The sequence below is a fragment of the Mixophyes fleayi genome, chromosome 8 (assembly GCF_038048845.1).
Source record: "Mixophyes fleayi isolate aMixFle1 chromosome 8, aMixFle1.hap1, whole genome shotgun sequence".
Lineage (NCBI taxonomy): Eukaryota > Metazoa > Chordata > Amphibia > Anura > Limnodynastidae > Mixophyes > Mixophyes fleayi.
The window spans coordinates 138791569-138812653 of record NC_134409.1 but is presented as its reverse complement, the minus strand read 5'-3'; the positions used below and the strand labels follow the sequence as shown (position 1 = coordinate 138812653).

The 21085-nt window shown below is 47.3% G+C and overlaps 2 protein-coding genes and 1 long non-coding RNA gene across 3 annotated transcripts in view; 1 reads left to right on the top strand and 2 right to left on the bottom strand.

Moving 5' to 3' along the window:
• Window positions 1-1122: 1122 nt before the first annotated feature.
• Window positions 1123-10413, bottom strand: WBP11 (WW domain binding protein 11). Its single transcript, XM_075183787.1, has 12 exons — window positions 10311-10413; window positions 8105-8218; window positions 7029-7060; window positions 6493-6586; window positions 6173-6369; window positions 5506-5639; window positions 5126-5322; window positions 4467-4658; window positions 3735-3839; window positions 3231-3530; window positions 2117-2290; window positions 1123-1835 (listed from the first exon to the last, which is right to left on the bottom strand). Exons 2-12 carry the CDS (start codon window positions 8166-8168, stop codon window positions 1405-1407), a joined length of 1920 nt encoding a protein of 639 aa, XP_075039888.1. The 5' UTR covers window positions 8169-8218; window positions 10311-10413; the 3' UTR covers window positions 1123-1404.
• Window positions 10414-11368: 955 nt separating this feature from the next.
• Window positions 11369-21085, top strand: part of LOC142100212 (uncharacterized) — a 57719-nt gene continuing 48002 nt past the window's right edge. Inside the window, exons 1-2 of the long non-coding RNA XR_012678777.1 lie at window positions 11369-11565; window positions 19650-19782. This is a non-coding gene — a long non-coding RNA (uncharacterized LOC142100212). The remainder of the gene's footprint in view (window positions 11566-19649; window positions 19783-21085) is intronic.
• Window positions 18427-21085, bottom strand: part of LOC142100211 (osteocalcin-like) — a 6809-nt gene continuing 4150 nt past the window's right edge. The window contains exons 2-4 of the mRNA XM_075184142.1: window positions 20855-20890; window positions 19817-19889; window positions 18427-18711 (exon numbers count right to left, since the gene is read on the bottom strand). Coding sequence (XP_075040243.1) covers window positions 18582-18711; window positions 19817-19889; window positions 20855-20890 — 239 coding nt within the window. The 3' untranslated portion in view covers window positions 18427-18581. The remainder of the gene's footprint in view (window positions 18712-19816; window positions 19890-20854; window positions 20891-21085) is intronic.

Below are 21085 nucleotides of genomic sequence, written 5' to 3'. Positions count from 1 at the left end.
TCCAAATAAAGACAATTATATCAAAACTTACACCCAAACCACTCTTACAAAATATGAGCCATGGGGTCTTTGTCAGAACCATTAAAGGACATTTCTACCCAAATTATTTTGATACTTAGTGAGGGGCAGGTATAATGTATGTACTACTGCCTCTCGCACTGTCTCACCTCCTCTGCACTGTCCCACGGCTGAGAGATGCGGCAAATACTATGTAGAACGCCTACAAAATAACTAACAAAACTGAATTCCCCAACATTCTCTATGCCAATGTCACCAAGATGCCAGTATATGGCACAGATTTCTGTCAGGAGCACAGAGAGTAAGTACATCCTTTATTTTATATCTAATATACATTGGCTGCCTCGCCGACCCCATCCGGTGCCTCGCCACCCACCATCCGGTGCCTCGGCGACCCCATCCGGTGCCTCGCCATGGCGGTACAACTTTTATATCAATATTTTTCAATGTCACAAGGGGTTTCATATTTGCGACTATGCTTCTTAGGTGTACCCCTGTAAGACGGGACTATTCATTTCATTTATCATGGAAGGGTTATATGTATTGAAGAATAGGACGGTCAACTGAGTAATTTTTCCTAATTCAAAATACCTGCAAGGGGAGTAGCATGTTCAGATTACACATTCAAAAATAGCCCAACAGGTCATGTTTTCAGTGTTTCCTTGATCATTTACAATGAAATGTCCTTTAAAGGTCAGTAATTCTCTCACCTTCTCCTGCAGCAGGAAAATCCTTAAATCATGGGGGGATCTCAGGACCATAGTTGAGAAGACCGGCATTAAACACCATCCATAGAATACTGAAAAAGTGCCTTAAGCAAACATATTTTGGGCCGATTTAACTTTATTCCCATTTGCGGAGAAAATAGATCTGGGATTTGTGATCATGAAAAAAAAAAAAAAAAACTTTGAAATGTGGCTATTTACTAGCAAATGATCTGCACCAACAGCACAGAGGTCATATATATATATATATTATTCTTCAGCTCTGATATTCAGGTCAAGTATTTAAGACCAGTGTCCTATCCAAATATAAAACGCACTGAGCTGTTACCCAAGACGACAACTCTCCCATACCAGAGGCTAATAAAGGACTGAGCGTCACTCAATTTAAGTCACATTTAATACCAGGACATTAAAAAGATTTGGGAAATAGACCTAGATTTCTACTGGCATAGATAAAAATAGTGTGAGGACATTCCACAGTAATCATCAAAGCAACACAAAGGGATGAGCGATCCCTATTATAGGCAGTCTGTTGATGGTCAGCACAATTTCACAAGTCCAAGACTGATGTTGTGGGAAATTTATACAGAACGACTTCTAAATACAAGTACATATCCCTCCGCGGCAATATCAGCGGCTTAATGGAAGAATATCAGCAGCTTTATAGAAGGCCTTCCATCTCTTTCATGAATGCTTCATACATATCGTCCTTGGTCTGCACGGGCATCGGTGTTCCTATCTTGGGACCTACTTTAGGCACCGGCCTGGTCACCTCCTCCTCTGGCTTCCTCTGTGGAATAGTTACCCCTCCCGCACCTTTGTTTTCCCTGCGCACACGGAGGGCGGTTGGAACAAACCGAGTCACCTCGGCTTTAGGATTTGTGATCTGAGGTTTGGCGCTGATCGTGGTGGTGGCCTTCTTCTCAATGGTGGCCCCACTTTCGTCTGATTTGGGTCTCTGTATTAAGCTGGGAGGTGCGCTTAGCACGCCTGGGTTTGCCAAGGGTGTTGGAGGGTAAAGGCCTGGGGGGGCAGTGCCAGGAGGAGGAACCAAGGGAGGGCGCATCATTGGCCGAGGGGGAGGGGGCATACCTGTGGAACAAACGTACTCGTTTAGAAGAAAAGGAAATCAAAACATCACTTCATTTAAAATGTTTTATATAGCTTATTAGGTCATTTAGTGTTTCTGAAACATCAATATTCTAAAAAACACTATGAATAGGTCAAGGTGCAAAGATGGAACAAAAGTACAAAGTGAAACAAAGGCTAAAGCATTCATTGCTTGTAATATAAAATGGCACAAACAAATATCATCACCAAAACATTGCAATAACTTATTTTCACTGCAACAGAAGTAAAACAGGACAAGTTACCTGGGGGTGCTGGCGGAGGCAGACGAGGGGGCGGTCCACGTGGTGGAGGACCTGGTGGCAAGCCTGGAGGAGGACCCGGTGGAGGGCCAGGAGGACGGCCAGGTGGAGGTCCCGGTGGCAACAGGCGTGGGGGTGGGCCACGAAGGCCGGGGGGTCTCAAAAACGGAGGCGCTCCTTAGGTCAGAAAGGACATGTTATGAAGGTTTCCATAAATACATTGTGACCTTATGTGCAATGAACAGATTTTTCAACTAAGGAGATTGTGTTCTTCATATCTATTTCAAATATGTAAAATAAACCTCACTCCCTTACTGCTGGGGACAACTAGTTTTACAATGAGTCCCTAAAAATCCTTCCGAGCAACATTTCTGAATTTCCCATTGTTCACATTCCCACGTCCTTGGCACAGAACAGAAAAGGTTTGCGTCCCTTTAATAGCATTATATTTTATACAACTTATTTTCACTATGAGGAGCAGCTCTTTAGCATCATCATCATCATCATTTATTTATATAGCGCCACTAATTCCGCAGCGCTGTACAGAGAACTCACTCACATCAGTCCCTGCCCCATTGGAGCTTACAGTCTAAAATTCCCTAATATAGACACACACTCACACACATAGACATATACATACAGACAGAGAGGTAGAGACTAGGGTTAATTCAAATATGCACTGCTCTGATCCCTATTTGGGGCCCTAGGTTGCGTTCCTAGGACCACAGTCCTTTAAGTTTGCTGAATTAAACAGACAGGCAGTAACTGACAGCTAGGTACAATTCCTCTGCAGAAATGTCCTGCTTGGATTGGTGGATTCATACACAGGGGCGGGCCAGTGATGTCACAGCAACTCAGATGACTGCAGCCTCAGTTTTTAGACCTCCATGAAAATCAAGCCAAACACCGTCCGAAAGATACGTGAGGGGCTTCCGCTGTCTAGGAAGGCAATAGCCTACTTTATGACAGAGATTCCGTGAGAGTATGGTAACACTGAAAACTGTATTTTCCCTTTATGGGTCATACATCAGAATGTCAACATTGGGATTTAGTGGCCCCTTTAAAGCAAAAATGTCATGTGATTTGTGCTTTATGTTTTAATCCACCAATATATTACCTGGAGGTGGCCCTGGTGGCATTCCGGACGGTGGTCCAGGGGGCCGAAGTGGTGGAACCGGAGGTGGGCCGAGGGGCGGTGGTCCCGTCATGATGGAGGGCGGCATCTGCAGTGGCGGCGGAGGTAAGTTAAGCGGCGGAGGCACTGTAATTGGTGCCGAGGAAGAGCCGGTTTCTGAATTTTCCGTTTTCGAATCCTCAGTTCGCTGCTCGTCCTCAGAGCCGGAATCCTCGTCAGATGACGAGGTCGAGAGATATTCTTCAGCGTCGTGATCCTCGTCATCCTCGTTCACCTCCTGACCTGCAGATCACATGACGAAGCCAATATTAGTGGGAAAAGGAATAAACACAACAAAATATGATAAACGTTCACAACCTCTAATACCACAATATACAGCTTCCCGATCACCTAAACATACAGGTACAACCTAACGAGGCACAAAAGGCGTTCCCCAACATATAACAATTTGTGTGTGGACTACGAGTAATGGTCCGATAAACCCACCTGCCATACGTAACATCATGGCCTGGAGCGGCGTCAGATCCTTAACGCTCTTCTTCCGCTTCTTGCGAGACTTGTCTGGCGCATCCGCAAAACGCACGCTGTGAACTGAGGAGGAATTTGGCATCAGTGTACGAGCTAGAAACACTGTATACATAACAATCCCTGGAGTTTATATATACACATTATTGTAAATGATCTTTATTTCAGACCTGCAGTTTATATAATCATTTCATTGTGAATGAGTAACATACATATTATAAATAAATAATGCACAGTCTAATGTATCATCTTAATATCACACTGGGATTTCCAAACTTCCTACAATGTAACATTATATCATGTATAATAAAGTGGCATTTACATACTGTTACACTAATATTCAGTGAGCAGTGAAGCTACGTCTGTACAATGTGAGCACTTGTACCATGTGACTCATTTTGAGTGTTCTATGATGACTGCTCCTCACTTTTTATAGTCTAAATGAAAATGCATCTGTTGTAAGAATGTATGGGAAAAGACATCCGAGTCTGGTGACCATGTAGAGGCACAGAACTCCTGGTCTTACAGTACATCTAATAAATAATATTTCCCCATTGGTTCATCCTATATGATGTAAACAACTCCTAAAGCTTCAGTTAATGATTCTGTCGGAGCTTAAGGCAATAAAAGCTCTGTTACGGAACCGTTAGAATGAAGAAGAGATCGCTGATGATGATTATCGCTGGAACTCACCTCCCTTCTTGTCGCTACTGCTTTTCCGCTCATCCTCCCGCTGAGCGTACTCTGTGCCGTCGCTGTCTCTCCCGTCCGACTGATTGCTATCACTGTCGTCATCGGTGCTGCCGTCGTCATCCTTATCCTGCTCCATCTCGTTAGCATACCCCTCGTCTTCGCTGGAGCTGGAACCGTCAAGGTCCCTTTGTCCTGCATGGAACAAGAGGCAGCAAACAAATCAATTGAGAGAAACAGATTTATAACGTGTTGGTGTTGTAAGTCGTCAAAGGACGACAATAATTTCAGGAGAAGGAATTGAACAAAATACATTGGTATAGGTAGTAAAATGAAAACCCAGCCACTGAAGAAGTCACATTTAATGAAATGTAGTACTGAATTATGGCCAGAGGGTGTCACTTTTCCTATTTAGCTATTTAGATTACTTGTTGCCAAGAATTATAGAGCAAGTACTACAAGCTTTGATCACATATTTCATGAAGGAAAATCCATATTAGGGATTTAATACAGAGAAAACCTATACTGTGTTAACGGAGACAGACTTAAAAATGTTACATGACCATACAGAACGCAAAGACAACTGTAACTTGTCATGCTACTTTCATTTCAGCAACGTTGCCTTCCGTTAACCACATTCAGAGCACACCCAAAGTCCTCACCTCCGTCGGGGCTGTACCTCTCATCTTCCCGCCTCCTCATGATGTTCTCCAAAGCGAACCCAACTTTACGCCCATACATTTGTAATACTTGGGGTGGAGGAGGGCCAGGTGGTGGCCCAGGGGGCTTCTTCCCTGGGGGTAAACGGGGAACACCATGCCCTGGTGGGAATGGCATGGAGACACCGCGGCCAGGAGGTCTGTAAGTGAAAGCCAGGTTAGAATAATTCTATGAAGAGCTGGTTGTGATTGTGCTACATTATATTAACGATCATGTAAGTTTCTCATCATTATCACTTTAGGACCAACTGGTCACAACAGACCCTTGTCATTTAACTTCATCATTAATACGACTGCAGTTCTTTCCACACTTCTATTTTTACCCGTAGGCAGAGGTCTTCTTCAGGATTGAGGGTGGTTGGGCACCGGGCAGAGGAATATCTTGGATAAGAATATTGGATGGAGCGTGGGGCAGGTCCGGCAGCGGGATACTCTCCACCTCCACGTGTTGGGCATTCTGCACAGAGAAAAACAATCTCAATACTGGAAAATAAATTACTGCACTCAGCCCTCACTGTACGGACAAATAAATATAGCCTTCATACACCTCAGGGTGAACTGCTGGATATAGGCTGTTGTCCATTATCTAAGAAGGCCTCTCGAAGTCACCAATCAGGAGAATTCCCCTATCTCCTCCTAGAGCCCTCCTGTCAATCTTATTTCTGTGTGATAATCCGCTCACATGCAAAGCACTCCCATGATCAAAGAAACTGACCCTGTTCTAAAAGTCATTAGCGTGAGAGGAGTCTGCGAATTGTTTTTTAATCTTTCAAATTTTAACTGTTCCGCCTCCTTTAGGTGGCCCTCAAACACCTTTATTGGTGTCAGAGTCCCCCCTTAGGCTAAAGGAGAAACAGTTTTAATCTAGAACAGGCAATTGAGAATAAATTTACAGAATAAAACTGCTCTGACGTACAATTAGTAAAATTTGCTTCAGTTTGAACAGTAAAACTGAGGACTGATGGAGATTGGAATTGCAGCTACACAAACCTTCACGGCATCAAAATACTGACTGAGCTGCGACCGCTTGTGCTCGTAATCCAGCTCGATCTTCCGCAGCTCTTTGTAGGTGTCCGGGTTTTCCTTCTCGTACAGACGCAGAATGCGCTCAAACGTCTCCCGTAACTTTTTACGTTTGTCTTTTAGAACTTTCTCGTTGAGCTGCGGCTGCTGCACAGGGTTGAATTCTGGAGAGAGAGCGTCATTATGTAGTAAATACGTAGTAACCGCGTGAGAAGGGACACACGTCACGTTGGGGTCTGAGACAGCAGATGTCTAATTTCACCTCTTACGTCATGAATTACACTCACCCATTTCATCCAGTTTCTCCATATCTCGGATAATCTGTTTGGGATCTTTCATTTTCAGCACCGCGGCTCTCACCATCATCCGCTGCTTCTTGTTCTACAAAGGAAACAAACATAAGAGGGAACAATATATATGATGGAATATACAGATAGGAAGACTTTTGCTGTAGTGTATAATGACAATGACCCCCATTGTCATTTTACTGAAAACCTCCCTTTAGAGAATAGATACTGGTATATTCTTATGAACACTGCCAAGTAGGCAGCACTGTTGGTGTCACTATCTATGGTATTTATATGCTCGTGTCACATTAAATCAGTAATAAAGGGATCTAATACTCAACTATATAAAAAGCAGAAATTGCACAATATGAGTCTATATTCTGCATGGCAAAGTGAACAATATATTACGCAAACCTACTAAAGTATTAGTTGTGATCAGCATTAGCACAATGATACATAATGGTGAGGTAATTATTCTGTAATGTGTGTATCCGCTATGACAGCCCAGTGTGAATGGACATATAACAAGTTCTCACCTTCTTCAGTTCCCTCTTCCTCGCCTCCTTTCCTGCAGAGATCAGTATAAAACAGAGAATGAGCCACCAGAGAAAACACAATAACAATCTCCTTCTTTTCGTAAGGTTACATAGATAAAGTGTAAAACACCAGCTCACAACATTATAAAATTCTTTGTGTGAGAATAGATCTGTCATTGATGCTGAATCCTTGTCTAAACCCAACAGTAAAACTTCCACAATCATGTAGATCAGGCCTGGCCAACCTGTGGCTCTCCAGGTGTTGTTAAACTACAAGCCCCAGCATGCTTTGCTAGTAAATAGACAGCCAGTTGCTGATAGAGCATGCTGGGACTTGTAGTTTCAAAACACCTGGAGAGCCACAGGTTGGCCAGGGGTGATGTACAGTTTTATAAACAGTCTCCATCATTTCTATATATAAAATACACACTGTGTATTAAAGTTGTAAAAAGAAACACAACATTGCTACCAATCCACTGGGAAGGGCAATAGAATACTTTCTCAACATCGATATAATACAATGTTAGCTGAACAATAGTAAGTGAGAACTCTAATCTACAAAATCATTTTAGACAAAAGCCCCTTTTCTCCCAGGTAGCAGAACCTTTGGGACCACCCCTCCGATTAGATTCCTGATTGCCAGGTACCCAGACTCCTTCCCACAATATGTATTATCCAAGTGAGCGGAGCATAATGTTCTTTCCCATCTTATCCTGACTTTCCACTTCAGCTCCCTTATAAAAGTGTGAGGTTGCAAATATCACAAATAAACATCTCGCAGCTCTTATACAATGACTGCCAATGTAACTATAGAATTGTTAAACATGAATCTCCGCCACTCCTGTATATGAGAATTGACCAATCCTATACAAAGCATGTTACCTAGGAGACTGCAAGCCTATCACACATACTCAGGCTTCCACACTGCCCCGGAGAAATACAAGACAAAGATGCTTTACAACACTCAGCAGATTTATCTAATCAGAAACAGTTCTATAATGCACAGACCAAGAGTTTACTGTACAAAATGGGTGGACTTGCTATTTACTAAATAAACGGTGGAAAATGTCACTTACGTGCTTGATCTGTGGGGTTCATGAACTTCCCACTCTTGGTGGAAGACGTGGATCTCCGCCCCATCTTGCTGCAGATATTCTACTTCCGCCCTCCCCACTGAGAATAACAGTAACCTGCACAATGACACAGGACAGAAGATAACAGTGAAGAGTCTGGAAATATCACACTAACAGCAGATAGGCATGAAGACACAAACCAATTCTTCATCAGTAACGGCCTCGTACATCACACAGATATTACCACTTTTAACCAAATCATTTATGTATTTGCTTATTAGAGGCATTAAACTTACAAAAACAGTTTAATAAATGACAGTGAAATAATTCCAGCATTTCTCTCCAGTTCCTACAGCATCTGAGACACTGCTGTGCAGCATCGTATGGTGGAGTGTTTAGGAGATTAGTTTAAAGGGAATCTTAGGACAGCACGGTTCAACAGCAGCAATACTGGCAAAGCTGCGGCTGACACTAGCATTGACCATGTGTGATGTTTCAGAATATTGGCACAATGCAATTCCCTAACTCCTGTATTGATCACTTGTGGCGCTGCAACCAACTATGTTACACACAGAGAAAGTAAAGTCTAAGGGCTCAAACACACAAGGTAAAGTCACACTTAACCTACTGTGGGCAGCTGCGTCCATGCATTATTTTAGGTGCTCCCTGCGTTTCAGTACAGAATACATGTTTACATAGAGCAGTGTTCTCTACCAGAAAATTATGTCAGCAGGGTGGGGACAGTGCGATACTTTGCAAAAATATTATTAAAAATCTTTGGAGGCTATTTCCAACACTTGTATCTTACATATAGAAATCACTGGTCTGTTTGTCTGCTCGGTTATGCGCTTGCAGACCTCTGCACCTATTGGGATGAAACCAACACAAGGTGGTTCAACTGGATGCTGACGAGGATTTAGCAGAGTCTCTCTTTGCCTGGTGGTCAGTGGTCTAACACATTCTACTGTGCTCATACAGTACCTATTATAATAAGACAAACAATAGTGCTGGAGCTGTGCAGGACAAGTCAGAAAGAAGGAGAAGTTCTGGGAACACTGCGCACTCGGTGCACATCTATAGTCTCTGGCTCTCTGCACAGAAGTGTCCAATACGGGCCCTGCATCATAACATCACATTGACAGTAGGAAGGATCTCTGGTGCCTGTAGCTAGCGCAGCCCGACTGTGATGTTTACCTGGGAAATAAGCCCTGGGGAGAGCACTATAGAGGTTAACAACACTCTATAATGACAGCACCATCAATGATTGTGGCTTGTGATTGGTTCTCCTGCTCAGAACGCCATAGTTTTCAGATGGCCCTGTGAGAGGAATTTTGGATAGCTGGGGGGTAAAGAGCTGCATGTTGAAGCCTTCAGAGGTGCCTGCTTGACAGAGGAGAGCAGCACTAGTAGTGTCAGTGCAGCTTCCAAAGCCTGATGAACTCGCTCTGACACTTCGGGGGATATTTAATTCAGCGTAAGGCGTCTCCAGAACATCCACGGAGAGCCACTGCGGTGTAATGACCAATGTGCGCAGCCGGTGAAGTCCGAGCAACACATCGCCAGCAACTGAATCTCCCCATTAGTTTGAGAACATTATGTAACCGACTAGACCGAGTACACGCACTCTGCAGCAAAGGTTCAACCTGTGATAATTTTGTCAATCGCTGCAACTATAAGACGTGTTAATAAAATATAATTGTGTTCTATGGGGGCGGGCAGTGAATACTTAGTACAATAAGATACAGGGAGGGTATGAGAAACCACCGTACATAGGGATCCAACCTGCACGGTTCACTATCTCCAAGTACTAACTCCACTTGGTGCTAACAACCGGGTGAGGATTAGAGAACCAGCTTCCAGCGCTCCCAGAACACGATTCCAACGACCGGATAAAGCGAGGACGAGGCACAAGGTTTTGTCTTCACTTCCAGCATTCCCCTGTAGGCGCCCATTAGACTGTAAGCCTTAGAGACCAGGATCCCCTCTGTGTTAGTAATGAGCTGTCACCCATGGCAACCAGTCACATGACAACACTTTCTGCTACAGAACAGAAAATGAAACCAACACCTGGGCGGTTGCTATGGGTTACAGCAGCTCTTCCCTGTGCACCAGTAAGGTCCTATAACATTATCTCTGCTCCATAATAAATACAATATACTATGATCAGACTACATCACCCCACACACCGAGCCCCAGCATCTGTCCTCACCTCTCCGGCCACTGAACCTCTCACTTCCCCGCTCCCTGCAGCATCAAACCTGGCAGCTGCATGCACACCACACTTCCGCTTCCAGGCAACTCACACGTCTGCTTCCGGGGTCAGAACGACACACATCGCTCCTAATCGCGTGATAGTAAACACTGAACCCGTGTCACTAGAGAGAAAAGTGACGGTCACAGGGGCGGCCATGTTGTAGAAGACCACGGCCTGCCGTTAGGTAGAGCGAGTGGACTTCAGGAAAATGGTTCCTATAAGTCACTTCTCGGACTCGTCCCTTGCAGTCAGCAATGCCACACTGACCACACCAACTGGAAACGTCAGCCATGTTTGTACACCCAGATGAGACACGCTGGTTGCCATATTAGTACACTCCGTTCTGTGTATAATAAAAAGTTGTAATTCACAAACAAACTGGTTGTTGCTTTTCTTGTTACTATGTAGATATGACATACTCATTAGCACTTTCTTTCTTGCCATTTACTTTAAAGCTATGTTTTTCAGCCATGTGGTAAATATTGTAGTTAAAGTTGTATTAATGTTCAAGTTACTAGATATACAGGTGGCTGCCATATTATAGGGCTGCAAACCCAGCATCAGAAATTAAGAGGTTTACGTAGAATTACACTCTGCATTAGATTTGCACAATAACTGACCATAGGCTGCAAAGATTTTCTTTTATCATATTTCTTTTGTGATGCAAAATATAACTTTTAAAATGACAGATAGAGGACTACAAACTGCAGTTTATAAACCTTAATTCGTCATATTCAATCATACTTTTTTTAAAAGCATTGTACTTTAACTTTTATTTTTTGTTGACAACCTTTACTGTTGCACATATTTGCCAACTTTTCCTCGTTGGTTTCAGGGAGATCCCGGGGGAGTTGGGCGTGCGGGGGCGATGCTTGACGAATCACATCATTTTGGCTAAGAAGAAGAGATATTTGCGTCATTAAGCCCCTCCTGAAGCGTCTTTTACATTTCTGTCTCCATTACTGAAGTCATGTTGTCTTACCTGTCAGTCTTTGATTAAATCTTGGTCTCCATGAAAATGGCCACCTCCATAGGCATCAATACATGGACATAGGACACAATTTCTGAACTGTGTCATCATGCCACAGATGGTGAAGCCAACCACGTCTTGTACTGGCTCAGCATCAGGGAGAATGCCAGACTCTTCAGGGAGTGAGGAGGATCACCCCTATTTCAGGGAGTCTCCCTGACATTCAGGGAGAGTTGACAAGTATGTATAAAGATACCATACTGAAACAAGTGGATAACTAAGAAGGATGAGGTTGTTGGAAATGATCCAAGTGAACTTTCCTGTTTTTATATCATTAGTTCCATCCAGAGCATAAGCCCTAGGTTCCCAAACTGTGCGCCGCGGCTCCCAGGGGTGCCGCGGCGCTGTCACAGGGGTGCCGTGGACAGGAAGAAAAGGAAGGAAAAAGAAAAATAACTACTTACCAATCCGGCGGATGCTGGGTCCCGGGCGCTGCCGGATTGGTAAGTAGTTGTTTTTTTCTTCCTGTCCACGGCGGGGGCACAGCGAGGGGCAGATGCTGAGGGGACAGAGCGGGCATCGGCTGAGGGGACAGAGCGGGCAGAGGCTGAGGGCACAGCAAGGGGCAGAGGCTGAGGGGGCAGAGCGGGCAGAGGCTGAGGGGACAGAGCGGGTAGAGGCTGAGGGGACAGAGTGGGCAGAGGCTGAGGGGACAGTGAGGGGCAGAGGCTGAGGGGGCAGAGCGGGCAGAGGCTGAGGGGACAGAGCGGGCAGAGGCTGAGGGGACAGAGTGGGCAGAGGCTGAGGGCACAGCGAGGGGCAGAGGCTGAGGGGACTGAGCGGGCAGAGGCTGAGGGGACAGCGTGCAAAGGCTGAGGGCACAGCAAGGGGCAGAGGCTGAGGGGGCACAGTGTGTGTGTGGATGTAGGGGGCACTGAGTGTGTGGATGCAGGGGACACTGAGTGTGTGGATGCAGGGGGCACGGTGTGTGTGGATGCAGGGGGCATGGTGTGTGTGGATGCAGAGGGCACGGTGTGTGTGGATGCAGGGGCACTGAGTGTGTGGATGCAGGGGGCACTGAGTGTGTGGATGCAGGGGGCACGGTGTGTGTGGATGCAGGGGGGCACTGAGTGTGTGGATGCAGGGGGCACTGAGTGTGTGGATGCAGGGGGCACTGAGTGTGTGGATGCAGGGGGCACTGTGTGTGTGGATGCAGGGGGCACGGTGTGTGTGGATGCAGAGGGCACGGTGTGTGTGGATGCAGGGGGCACTGAGTGTGTGGATGCAGAGGGGCACAGAGTGTGTGGATGCAGAGGGGCACAGTGTGTGTGGATGCAGGGGGCACTGAGTGTGTGGATGCAGGGGGCACTGAGTGTGTGGATGCAGGGGGCACAGTGTGTGTGGATGCAGGGGGGCACTGAGTGTGTGGATGCAGGGGGCACAGAGTGTGTGGATGCAGGGGCACAGAGTGTGTGGATGCAGGGGGCACAGAGTGTGTGGATGCAGGGGGCACAGAGTGTGTGGATGCAGGGGGCACTGAGTGTGTGGATGCAGGGGGCACTGTGTGTGTGTGGATGCAGGGGGCACTAAGTGTGTGGATGCAGGGGGCACTGAGTGTGTGGATGCAGGGGGCACTGTGTGTGTGGATGCAGGGGGCACTGAGTGTGTGGATGCAGGGGGCACTGTGTGTGTTGATGCAGGGGGCACAGAGTGTGTGGATGCAGGGGGCACTGAGTGTGTGGATGCAGGGGGCACTGAGTGTGTGGATGCAGGGGGCACGGTGTGTGTGGATGCAGGGGGCACAGAGTGTGTGGATGCAGGGGGCACTGAGTGTGTGGATGCAGGGGGCACGGTGTGTGTGGATGCAGGGGGCACGGTGTGTGTGGATGAAGAGGGCACGGTGTGTGTGGATGCAGGGGGCACAGAGTGTGTGGATGCAGGGGGCACTGAGTGTGTGGATGCAGGGGGCACTGAGTGTGTGGATGCAGGGGGCACGGTGTGTGTGGATGCAGGGGGCACTGAGTGTGTGGATGCAGGGGGCACTGAGTGTGTGGATGCAGGGGCACTGAGTGTGTGGATGCAGGGGGCACTGAGTGTGTGGATGCAGGGGGCACTGTGTGTGTGGATGCAGGGGGCACTGAGTGTGTGGATGCAGGGGGCACTGTGTGTGTGGATGCAGGGGGCACTGAGTGTGTGGATGCAGGGGGCACTGTGTGTGTGGATGCAGGGGGCACTGAGTGTGTGGATGCAGGGGGCACTGAGTGTGTGGATGCAGGGGGCACTGAGTGTGTGGATGCAGGGGGCACGGTGTGTGTGGATGCAGGGGGCACAGAGTGTGTGGATGCAGGGGGCACTGAGTGTGTGGATGCAGGGGGCACTGTGTGTGTGGATGCAGGGGGCACTGAGTGTGTGGATGCAGGGGGCACTGAGTGTGTGGATGCAGGGGGCACTGAGTGTGTGGATGCAGGGGGCACGGTGTGTGTGGATGCAGGGGGCACTGAGTGTGTGGATGCAGGGGGCACTGAGTGTGTGGATGCAGGGGGCACTGAGTGTGTGGATGCAGGGGACACTGAGTGTGTGGATGCAGGGGACACTGAGTGTGTGGATGCAGGGGGCATGGTGTGTGTGGATGCAGGGGGCACGGTGTGTGTGGATGCAGGGGGCACTGAGTGTGTGGATGCAGGGGACACTGAGTGTGTGGATGCAGGGGGCATGGTGTGTGTGGATGCAGGGGGCACTGAGTGTGTGGATGCAGGGGGCACGGTGTGTGTGGATGCAGGGGCACTGAGTGTGTGGATGCAGGGGGCACTGAGTGTGTGGATGCAGGGGACACTGAGTGTGTGGATGCAGGGGGCATGGTGTGTGTGGATGCAGGGGGCACTGAGTGTGTGGATGCAGGGGCACTGAGTGTGTGGATGCAGGGGGCACTGAGTGTGTGGATGCAGGGGGCACTGTGTGTGTGGATGCAGGGGGCACTGAGTGTGTGGATGCAGGGGGCACTGTGTGTGTGGATGCAGGGGGCACTGAGTGTGTGGATGCAGGGGGCACTGAGTGTGTGGATGCAGGGGGCACTGAGTGTGTGGATGCAGGGGGCACGGTGTGTGTGGATGCAGGGGGCACAGAGTGTGTGGATGCAGGGGGCACTGAGTGTGTGGATGCAGGGGGCACTGAGTGTGTGGATGCAGGGGGCATGGTGTGTGTGGATGCAGGGGGCACGGTGTGTGTGGATGCAGGGGACACTGAGTGTGTGGATGCAGGGGACACTGAGTGTGTGGATGCAGGGGGCACAGAGTGTGTGGATGCAGGGGGCATGGTGTGTGTGGATGCAGGGGGCACGGTGTGTGTGGATGCAGGGGACACTGAGTGTGTGGATGCAGGGGACACTGAGTGTGTGGATGCAGGGGGCACGGTGTGTGTGGATGCAGGGGACACTGAGTGTGTGGATGCAGGGGGCACGGTGTGTGTGGATGCAGGGGGCACTGAGTGTGTGGATGCAGGGGGCACTGAGTGTGTGGATGCAGGGGGCACGGTGTGTGTGGATGAAGAGGGCACGGTGTGTGTTGATGCAGGGGGCACTGAGTGTGTGGATGCAGGGGGCACTGAGTGTGTGGATGCAGGGGGCACGGAGTGTGTGGATGCAGGGGGCACTGTGTGTGTTGATGCAGGGGGCACAGAGTGTGTGGATGCAGGGGGCACTGAGTGTGTGGATGCAGGGGGCACTGAGTGTGTGGATGCAGGGGGCACTGAGTGTGTGGATGCAGGGGGCATGGTGTGTGTGGATGCAGGGGGCACTGTGTGTGTTGATGCAGGGGGCACAGAGTGTGTGGATGCAGGGGGCACTGAGTGTGTGGATGCAGGGGGCACTGAGTGTGTGGATGCAGGGGGCACGGTGTGTGTGGATGCAGGGGGCACTGAGTGTGTGGATGCAGGGGGCACTGAGTGTGTGGATGCAGGGGGCACTGAGTGTGTGGATGCAGGGGGCACTGAGTGTGTGGATGCAGGGGGCACGGTGTGTGTGGATGCAGGGGGCACAGAGTGTGTGGATGCAGGGGGCACTGAGTGTGTGGATGCAGGGGGCACTGAGTGTGTGGATGCAGGGGGCACAGAGTGTGTGGATGCAGGGGGCATGGTGTGTGTGGATGCAGGGGACACTGAGTGTGTGGATGCAGGGGGCACGGTGTGTGTGGATGCAGGGGGCACTGAGTGTGTGGATGCAGGGGGCACTGAGTGTGTGGATGCAGGGGGCACGGTGTGTGTGGATGAAGAGGGCACGGTGTGTGTTGATGCAGGGGGCACTGAGTGTGTGGATGCAGGGGGCACTGAGTGTGTGGATGCAGGGGGCACGGTGTGTGTGGATGCAGGGGGCACTGTGTGTGTGGATGCAGGGGGCACTGAGTGTGTGGATGCAGGGGGCACTGAGTGTGTGGATGCAGGGGGCACTGAGTGTGTGGATGCAGGGGGCACGGAGTGTGTGGATGCAGGGGGCACTGTGTGTGTTGATGCAGGGGGCACAGAGTGTGTGGATGCAGGGGGCACTGAGTGTGTGGATGCAGGGGGCACTGAGTGTGTGGATGCAGGGGGCACTGAGTGTGTGGATGCAGGGGGCATGGTGTGTGTGGATGCAGGGGGCACTGTGTGTGTTGATGCAGGGGGCACAGAGTGTGTGGATGCAGGGGGCACTGAGTGTGTGGATGCAGGGGGCACTGAGTGTGTGGATGCAGGGGGCACGGTGTGTGTGGATGCAGGGGGCACTGAGTGTGTGGATGCAGGGGGCACTGAGTGTGTGGATGCAGGGGGCACTGAGTGTGTGGATGCAGGGGGCACTGAGTGTGTGGATGCAGGGGGCACTGAGTGTGTGGATGCAGGGGGCACTGAGTGTGTGGATGCAGGGGGCACGGTGTGTGTGGATGCAGGGGGCACGGTGTGTGTGAATGCAGGGGGCACTGAGTGTGTGAATGCAGGGGGCACTGAGTGTGTGGATGCAGGGGGCACTGAGTGTGTGGATGCAGGGGGCACTGAGTGTGTGGATGCAGGGGGCACTGAGTGTGTGGATGCAGGGGGCACATAAGTATTTCTGTTCTGACCTAAATATTCATTACGTCTTTTTGACTACTTATAAAACGGGACAGCTCGACAATTATTTTGGAGGGGTGCCTTGAAAATTTTTTGGAGACTCTAAGGGTGCCGCGAACTGCAAAAGTTTGGGAACCACTGGCATAAGCACTTTTGTTCTTTTGAAACACATCGTACAGTTGTTTCTACTTTTATCTCATCTTCTTTACCACCTGCAGCTGTGAGATCTCTGACCTGGAAACCTTGTACCCAGCAAGTTCTGAAAACCCCTTGTGATAATGTCACACACACAGACATGATAATCATGTATCTCCTCTTAAAGTCACCGTGAGGAGCTCTGCTAAACAGCTTAATGAGGGGAAAACCAGGAGCAGTGTTGGAAAAGTTATTTTTGCATTTAATTTTAGTATATGATCAGCATGAGGCTGAAAATGTGAGAAAAAAAACAGAATTCATAAAAGTACAAAGTAATTCTGCATAAGAGATCTAATATCTGTACTTGGGTTGGAAAACTTTGTCTCATACACTTCTAATTACCAATGAGTGTTCTGGTAAATTGTACCCGGGGAGCACTGGCCAAAGAGAAACTTGAAGCATATTGTATAATTAGCCAGAAGCCATAATAAAGTCTGTATTTACCCAGTTTTCACAAAACTTGCTCCTGACCAGCTGATTTTTCTAGTCTTATGTTAGATTCCCAGTGCCACCCAGAAAAATACCCAAAACAACACATTGGGGAAGATTTACTAAGCTGCGGGTTTGAGAAAGTGGGGATGTTGCCTATAGCAACCAATCAGATTCTAGCTGTCATTTTGTAGAAGGTACAAAATAAATGAAAGGTAGAATCTGATTGGTTGCTATAGGCAACATCCCCACTTTTTCAAACCCGCAGCTTAGTAAATCTAGCCCATTGTCTCATTAATACTATGGCCTCTGTGGTATGTGATTAGAGCTATTTGTATAGGATATATATTGACCTGATCTTATTACCAGTCACCTTACCAACATGTGGCTGAATGTGCATTATCTCACCAATTACAGAACCTATGTTCCCAACATATTTCAGACGTCCCTGAACGCAATTATAATCACATACTGGATAAACCGTTGTATGGCCCATCCTTGGGGCAGGGGTATTTACCTGGCTTAGATCCTGTTTTCTAGCCCCTGTCCTTGTTTATCTGCCTTTGTTTAAACTATAACATTAACCCACCTCTGGGGAGACCTGAGAACACTGATGGGGACACCCAATAAAGCTGTTGTGCCAGAATTATTTAGATTTGAAGACAAGCCTTCTTCTCTCATTTGCAAATGGTCCAATCATTCTAGTTAAAGGACCACTGTTTGGGAGGTGTCCGGTTTTCCACCATATTAAAAAATTTACTCATTTTTTATTTATTTTTGTGACATTTTTGAGCCCCTTAAACAGTCCACAATCATTGTCAGATAGACCTGGTATAGGGCAGGAGGGAGAGGCAGAAAGGAGACTATCACTGTATCACAATCACCAGTCACTTGTAGACCACAGAGGAAAGACTATCCATTGCCTGTGATACTGTGTCCTATTAGCTAAGAAGAGGTTTAGTCTTAAATCCACCTCATCCGTCTATGAGGTGGGACACTGGGGGTAATGCATAGAAATATCACTGATCTCCATGGATAGAGGGAATAAAATAACACATGTGCACAGACTCGTAGCCCCCTATTTAGCGCTGGAATGTATCGCTTGGCCACCTGAGATACACTGAGCAACCTCCTGGCTGAACTAAGTGAATGTATTGGAAGCTTGTCTCCCTACAAGGCCCTGTTAAGTTCTACATACTGGTATATCGGTGCCTGTAGCCAACTGTGGGAGAGGAGATTTACTGGAACTTGGGGATCTCAACCAGTTCTGCAACAAAACTTATATTTCCTTACCTTCTGTGCAAGCAAAACGTTATAATATGATAAGAAGTAAAGTGCTATAAAGTGTATATGTACAATGCTGCTTTTGTACAACGTCATGCATTCAAATCACTCTCTCATTCCTTATTTCTGCATCAGACATATGCAAATATATTTATTGTATCTTGCCATATACATATGCAGCACGACACCTTATGATCATACATTGTAGGACTTTGTCTAGCGCAGCGTTAGTGGGAGAGAAAGTTGCGAGCTAGACCGGGGCGCCAAATCATTCTTTACACAGGGCCAAAGTATTTCTGATAGGCTTGGTGGAAGCCGACCCATTCGGACAGCTGATCGCACGGCCAATAGTCCTCACACTGCTCCATCTTCAGCTCCAGAGGAGTCTTCACACGCGGGTACAACCTGAAAATACACGTAGTGGTCAAGTAGGGGCATTATTATTATGGTAGATTTGTGAGGTGTCACAGTGCTCCGCAGCGCCGTACAGTAGGGAAAACAGGATATACATAAAACAGGGACATACTTAAAACAGGACATACATAAAAAATAAATGCAGACATGAAAACAAACGGTATGGAGGACCCTGCTCATTAGAGCTTACATTCTAGGTGGAAAGGGCACAGCTGAAACAAGAGGAGCGAGTGGGGCTCAGAGTGAAGATTAGGACAGATGTGAGGGTGCATTAATGTGAATAGTGTTATTGGGGATAAGATAAGGTCTAACAATGAGATGGGTTTTTAGAGAGCGTCTAAAGATTTGAGGGCTGTGGGAAAGTCTGATTGAACGTGGTAGGGAATTCTATAAGTGGGGAGCAGCACGGGAGAAGTCTTGTAGGCGGGAGTGAGAGGTGGTTACCAGAGAGGAGACAAGGTGAAGGTCAGAGGTAGATCTAAGAGGGAGGGAGGGAGAGTATTATGATATGTGACTTGAGATATATGCAGGGGTGGTGTTGAGGGTTTCGTAGGTAAGGGTGAGTAATCTGAATTTAATTCTGGAGGACACAAGGAGCCAGTGTAGGGATTTGCAAAGTGGTGCAGCAGATGTGGAGCGGTGAGAGAGGAAGATCAGTCTTGCAGCCGCATTTAGAATGGATTGAAGTGTGGATATACGGGTGTCAGGAATGCCAGATAGCAGGAGGTTCCAGTAGTCAAGACGGGAGATGATGAGAGAATGGATAAAAGTTTTGGTAGAATGTTGAGTAAGAAAAGGACGTATTCTGGTAATGTTTTTAAGCATTTGAGCACATAAAAATCAGTGTGGCTTTTACAGTTGCCCTTTATGATTGAGACCATCATGGCAGCACTCAGATAAAACTAATAAATGATGAATTTATTCTACAGTAGATCCAGACCTCCCAGCATGAGAACAAGATAAGCCCAACTACAAACCGTCCACTTTTGACAAAACTGTGCCCACTTCCGTACCCGGCCTCTTTCGAGCTCTGTGAATGGTGACTGTCCTGCTGAAACTGAGGTATGAGGTATAGATCATCCTTGGGTGTTCTTACCTTTCATAATAGTCGTATGAGCGCCTTTGTCTCTTGATGACAGCATTGGCCGAACTCTTGGACATCTTTACGTCTTATGGGTGAGAAATAACCAGACAAGCAAATTATTCAATGTATGGACAGAGTACCAGGTCCAATAACATTGCCCATAAATTACACTGAGAAGGGGCGTGGTCTATAAGGGGACATGGCGTGGCCTCACTAGAAATGGGAGGAGTGGCAGGTTAGGGCGTGGTTTGGTCAGGTTGGGGGTGTGGCCTAAAATTTTGGAGTTATAGAGTTATAGTTTTATGGTTTTTCAAGGTATGTGGAATTTGAATCCTCTCATGGTAGGGAGTTGCTTTTTGTACAGTAGGTAGGTAAACAAAATGCCCTCTTACACCATTTGTGTGATGAAATCTTGTCACTGACTGTACCTCCGACAGGTAATCATGTTTGCAGGAAAGTACCGATAAGCTGAGGTCAAAAAGTGGTGTGGTCTACGGGAAAGGGGCGTGGTCTCACAATAAATGGGTGTGGCATGGAATGTATGGCAGATCGGGGTGGGACCTATCAGAACTCTTGTAATATATGCACCAATTAGTCTGGAATGTTTTGCACAAGAAATTAATCCAAACAACAATATTTGATGGGCTTCTGATGTTTATAAAGAGAGCGAATTGTCTGCAGCTCTGTTTACAATATCAGAGGAATAGTTCTATTATCACCAAAGCGATTGGTAAAACCTTTGGGGAATTTTTTTAAAAAAAAATAATTACTTGAAAAAAATACGTATTAATGTCAACAATCTGTGAAAAAAAGTCCCAATAATTGCACTACACTAAATACACCTCTGACAGTACTGAATGTCACATTGTGTTCACCCACTAATGGTTTCGGGGATGCCTAGGTTGATGATCCCCTATTTTTAGTTCCCCTTTCATCTAGATGATATTATTTTCACTTTTGTGGCATCAAACAAATTTTGTGTCAGTACAAATATTGTCTGTCAGTAAAAAAGGTTACATTGTCAGTAAAGAATGTGGTCGGGGAACTTACCGCGAGTATTCAACAACTTTCTTGATTTTTGGGCTCCTGTTAAGAGAAACAAATGCATATTAATAACTTTAATACTTCAAACCTGTTCATTGAAAAGACAATTTAGGTTACAGTGCTACAAATAGTGAGTATGACTGAATTTAGAAAATTCATCTTACATCCAACCATTCTATCACAACCCGCTTGTGACTACTAACCTGATTTATACCCCATAGCAAAGATCACATTAGT

Coding starts and splice junctions, on each gene's coding strand:
- WBP11 (XM_075183787.1), bottom strand. CDS start 8,168: ATGGGGCGGAGATCCACGTCTTCCACCAAGAGTGGGAAGTTCATGAAC. Junction 3,531..3,734: donor CATGATGTTACGTATGGCAG/GTGGGTTTATCG, acceptor TGTGATCTGCAG/GTCAGGAGGTGAACGAGGAT. Junction 2,291..3,230: donor GCCACCAGGGCCACCTCCAG/GTAATATATTGG, acceptor TTCTGACCTAAG/GAGCGCCTCCGTTTTTGAGA.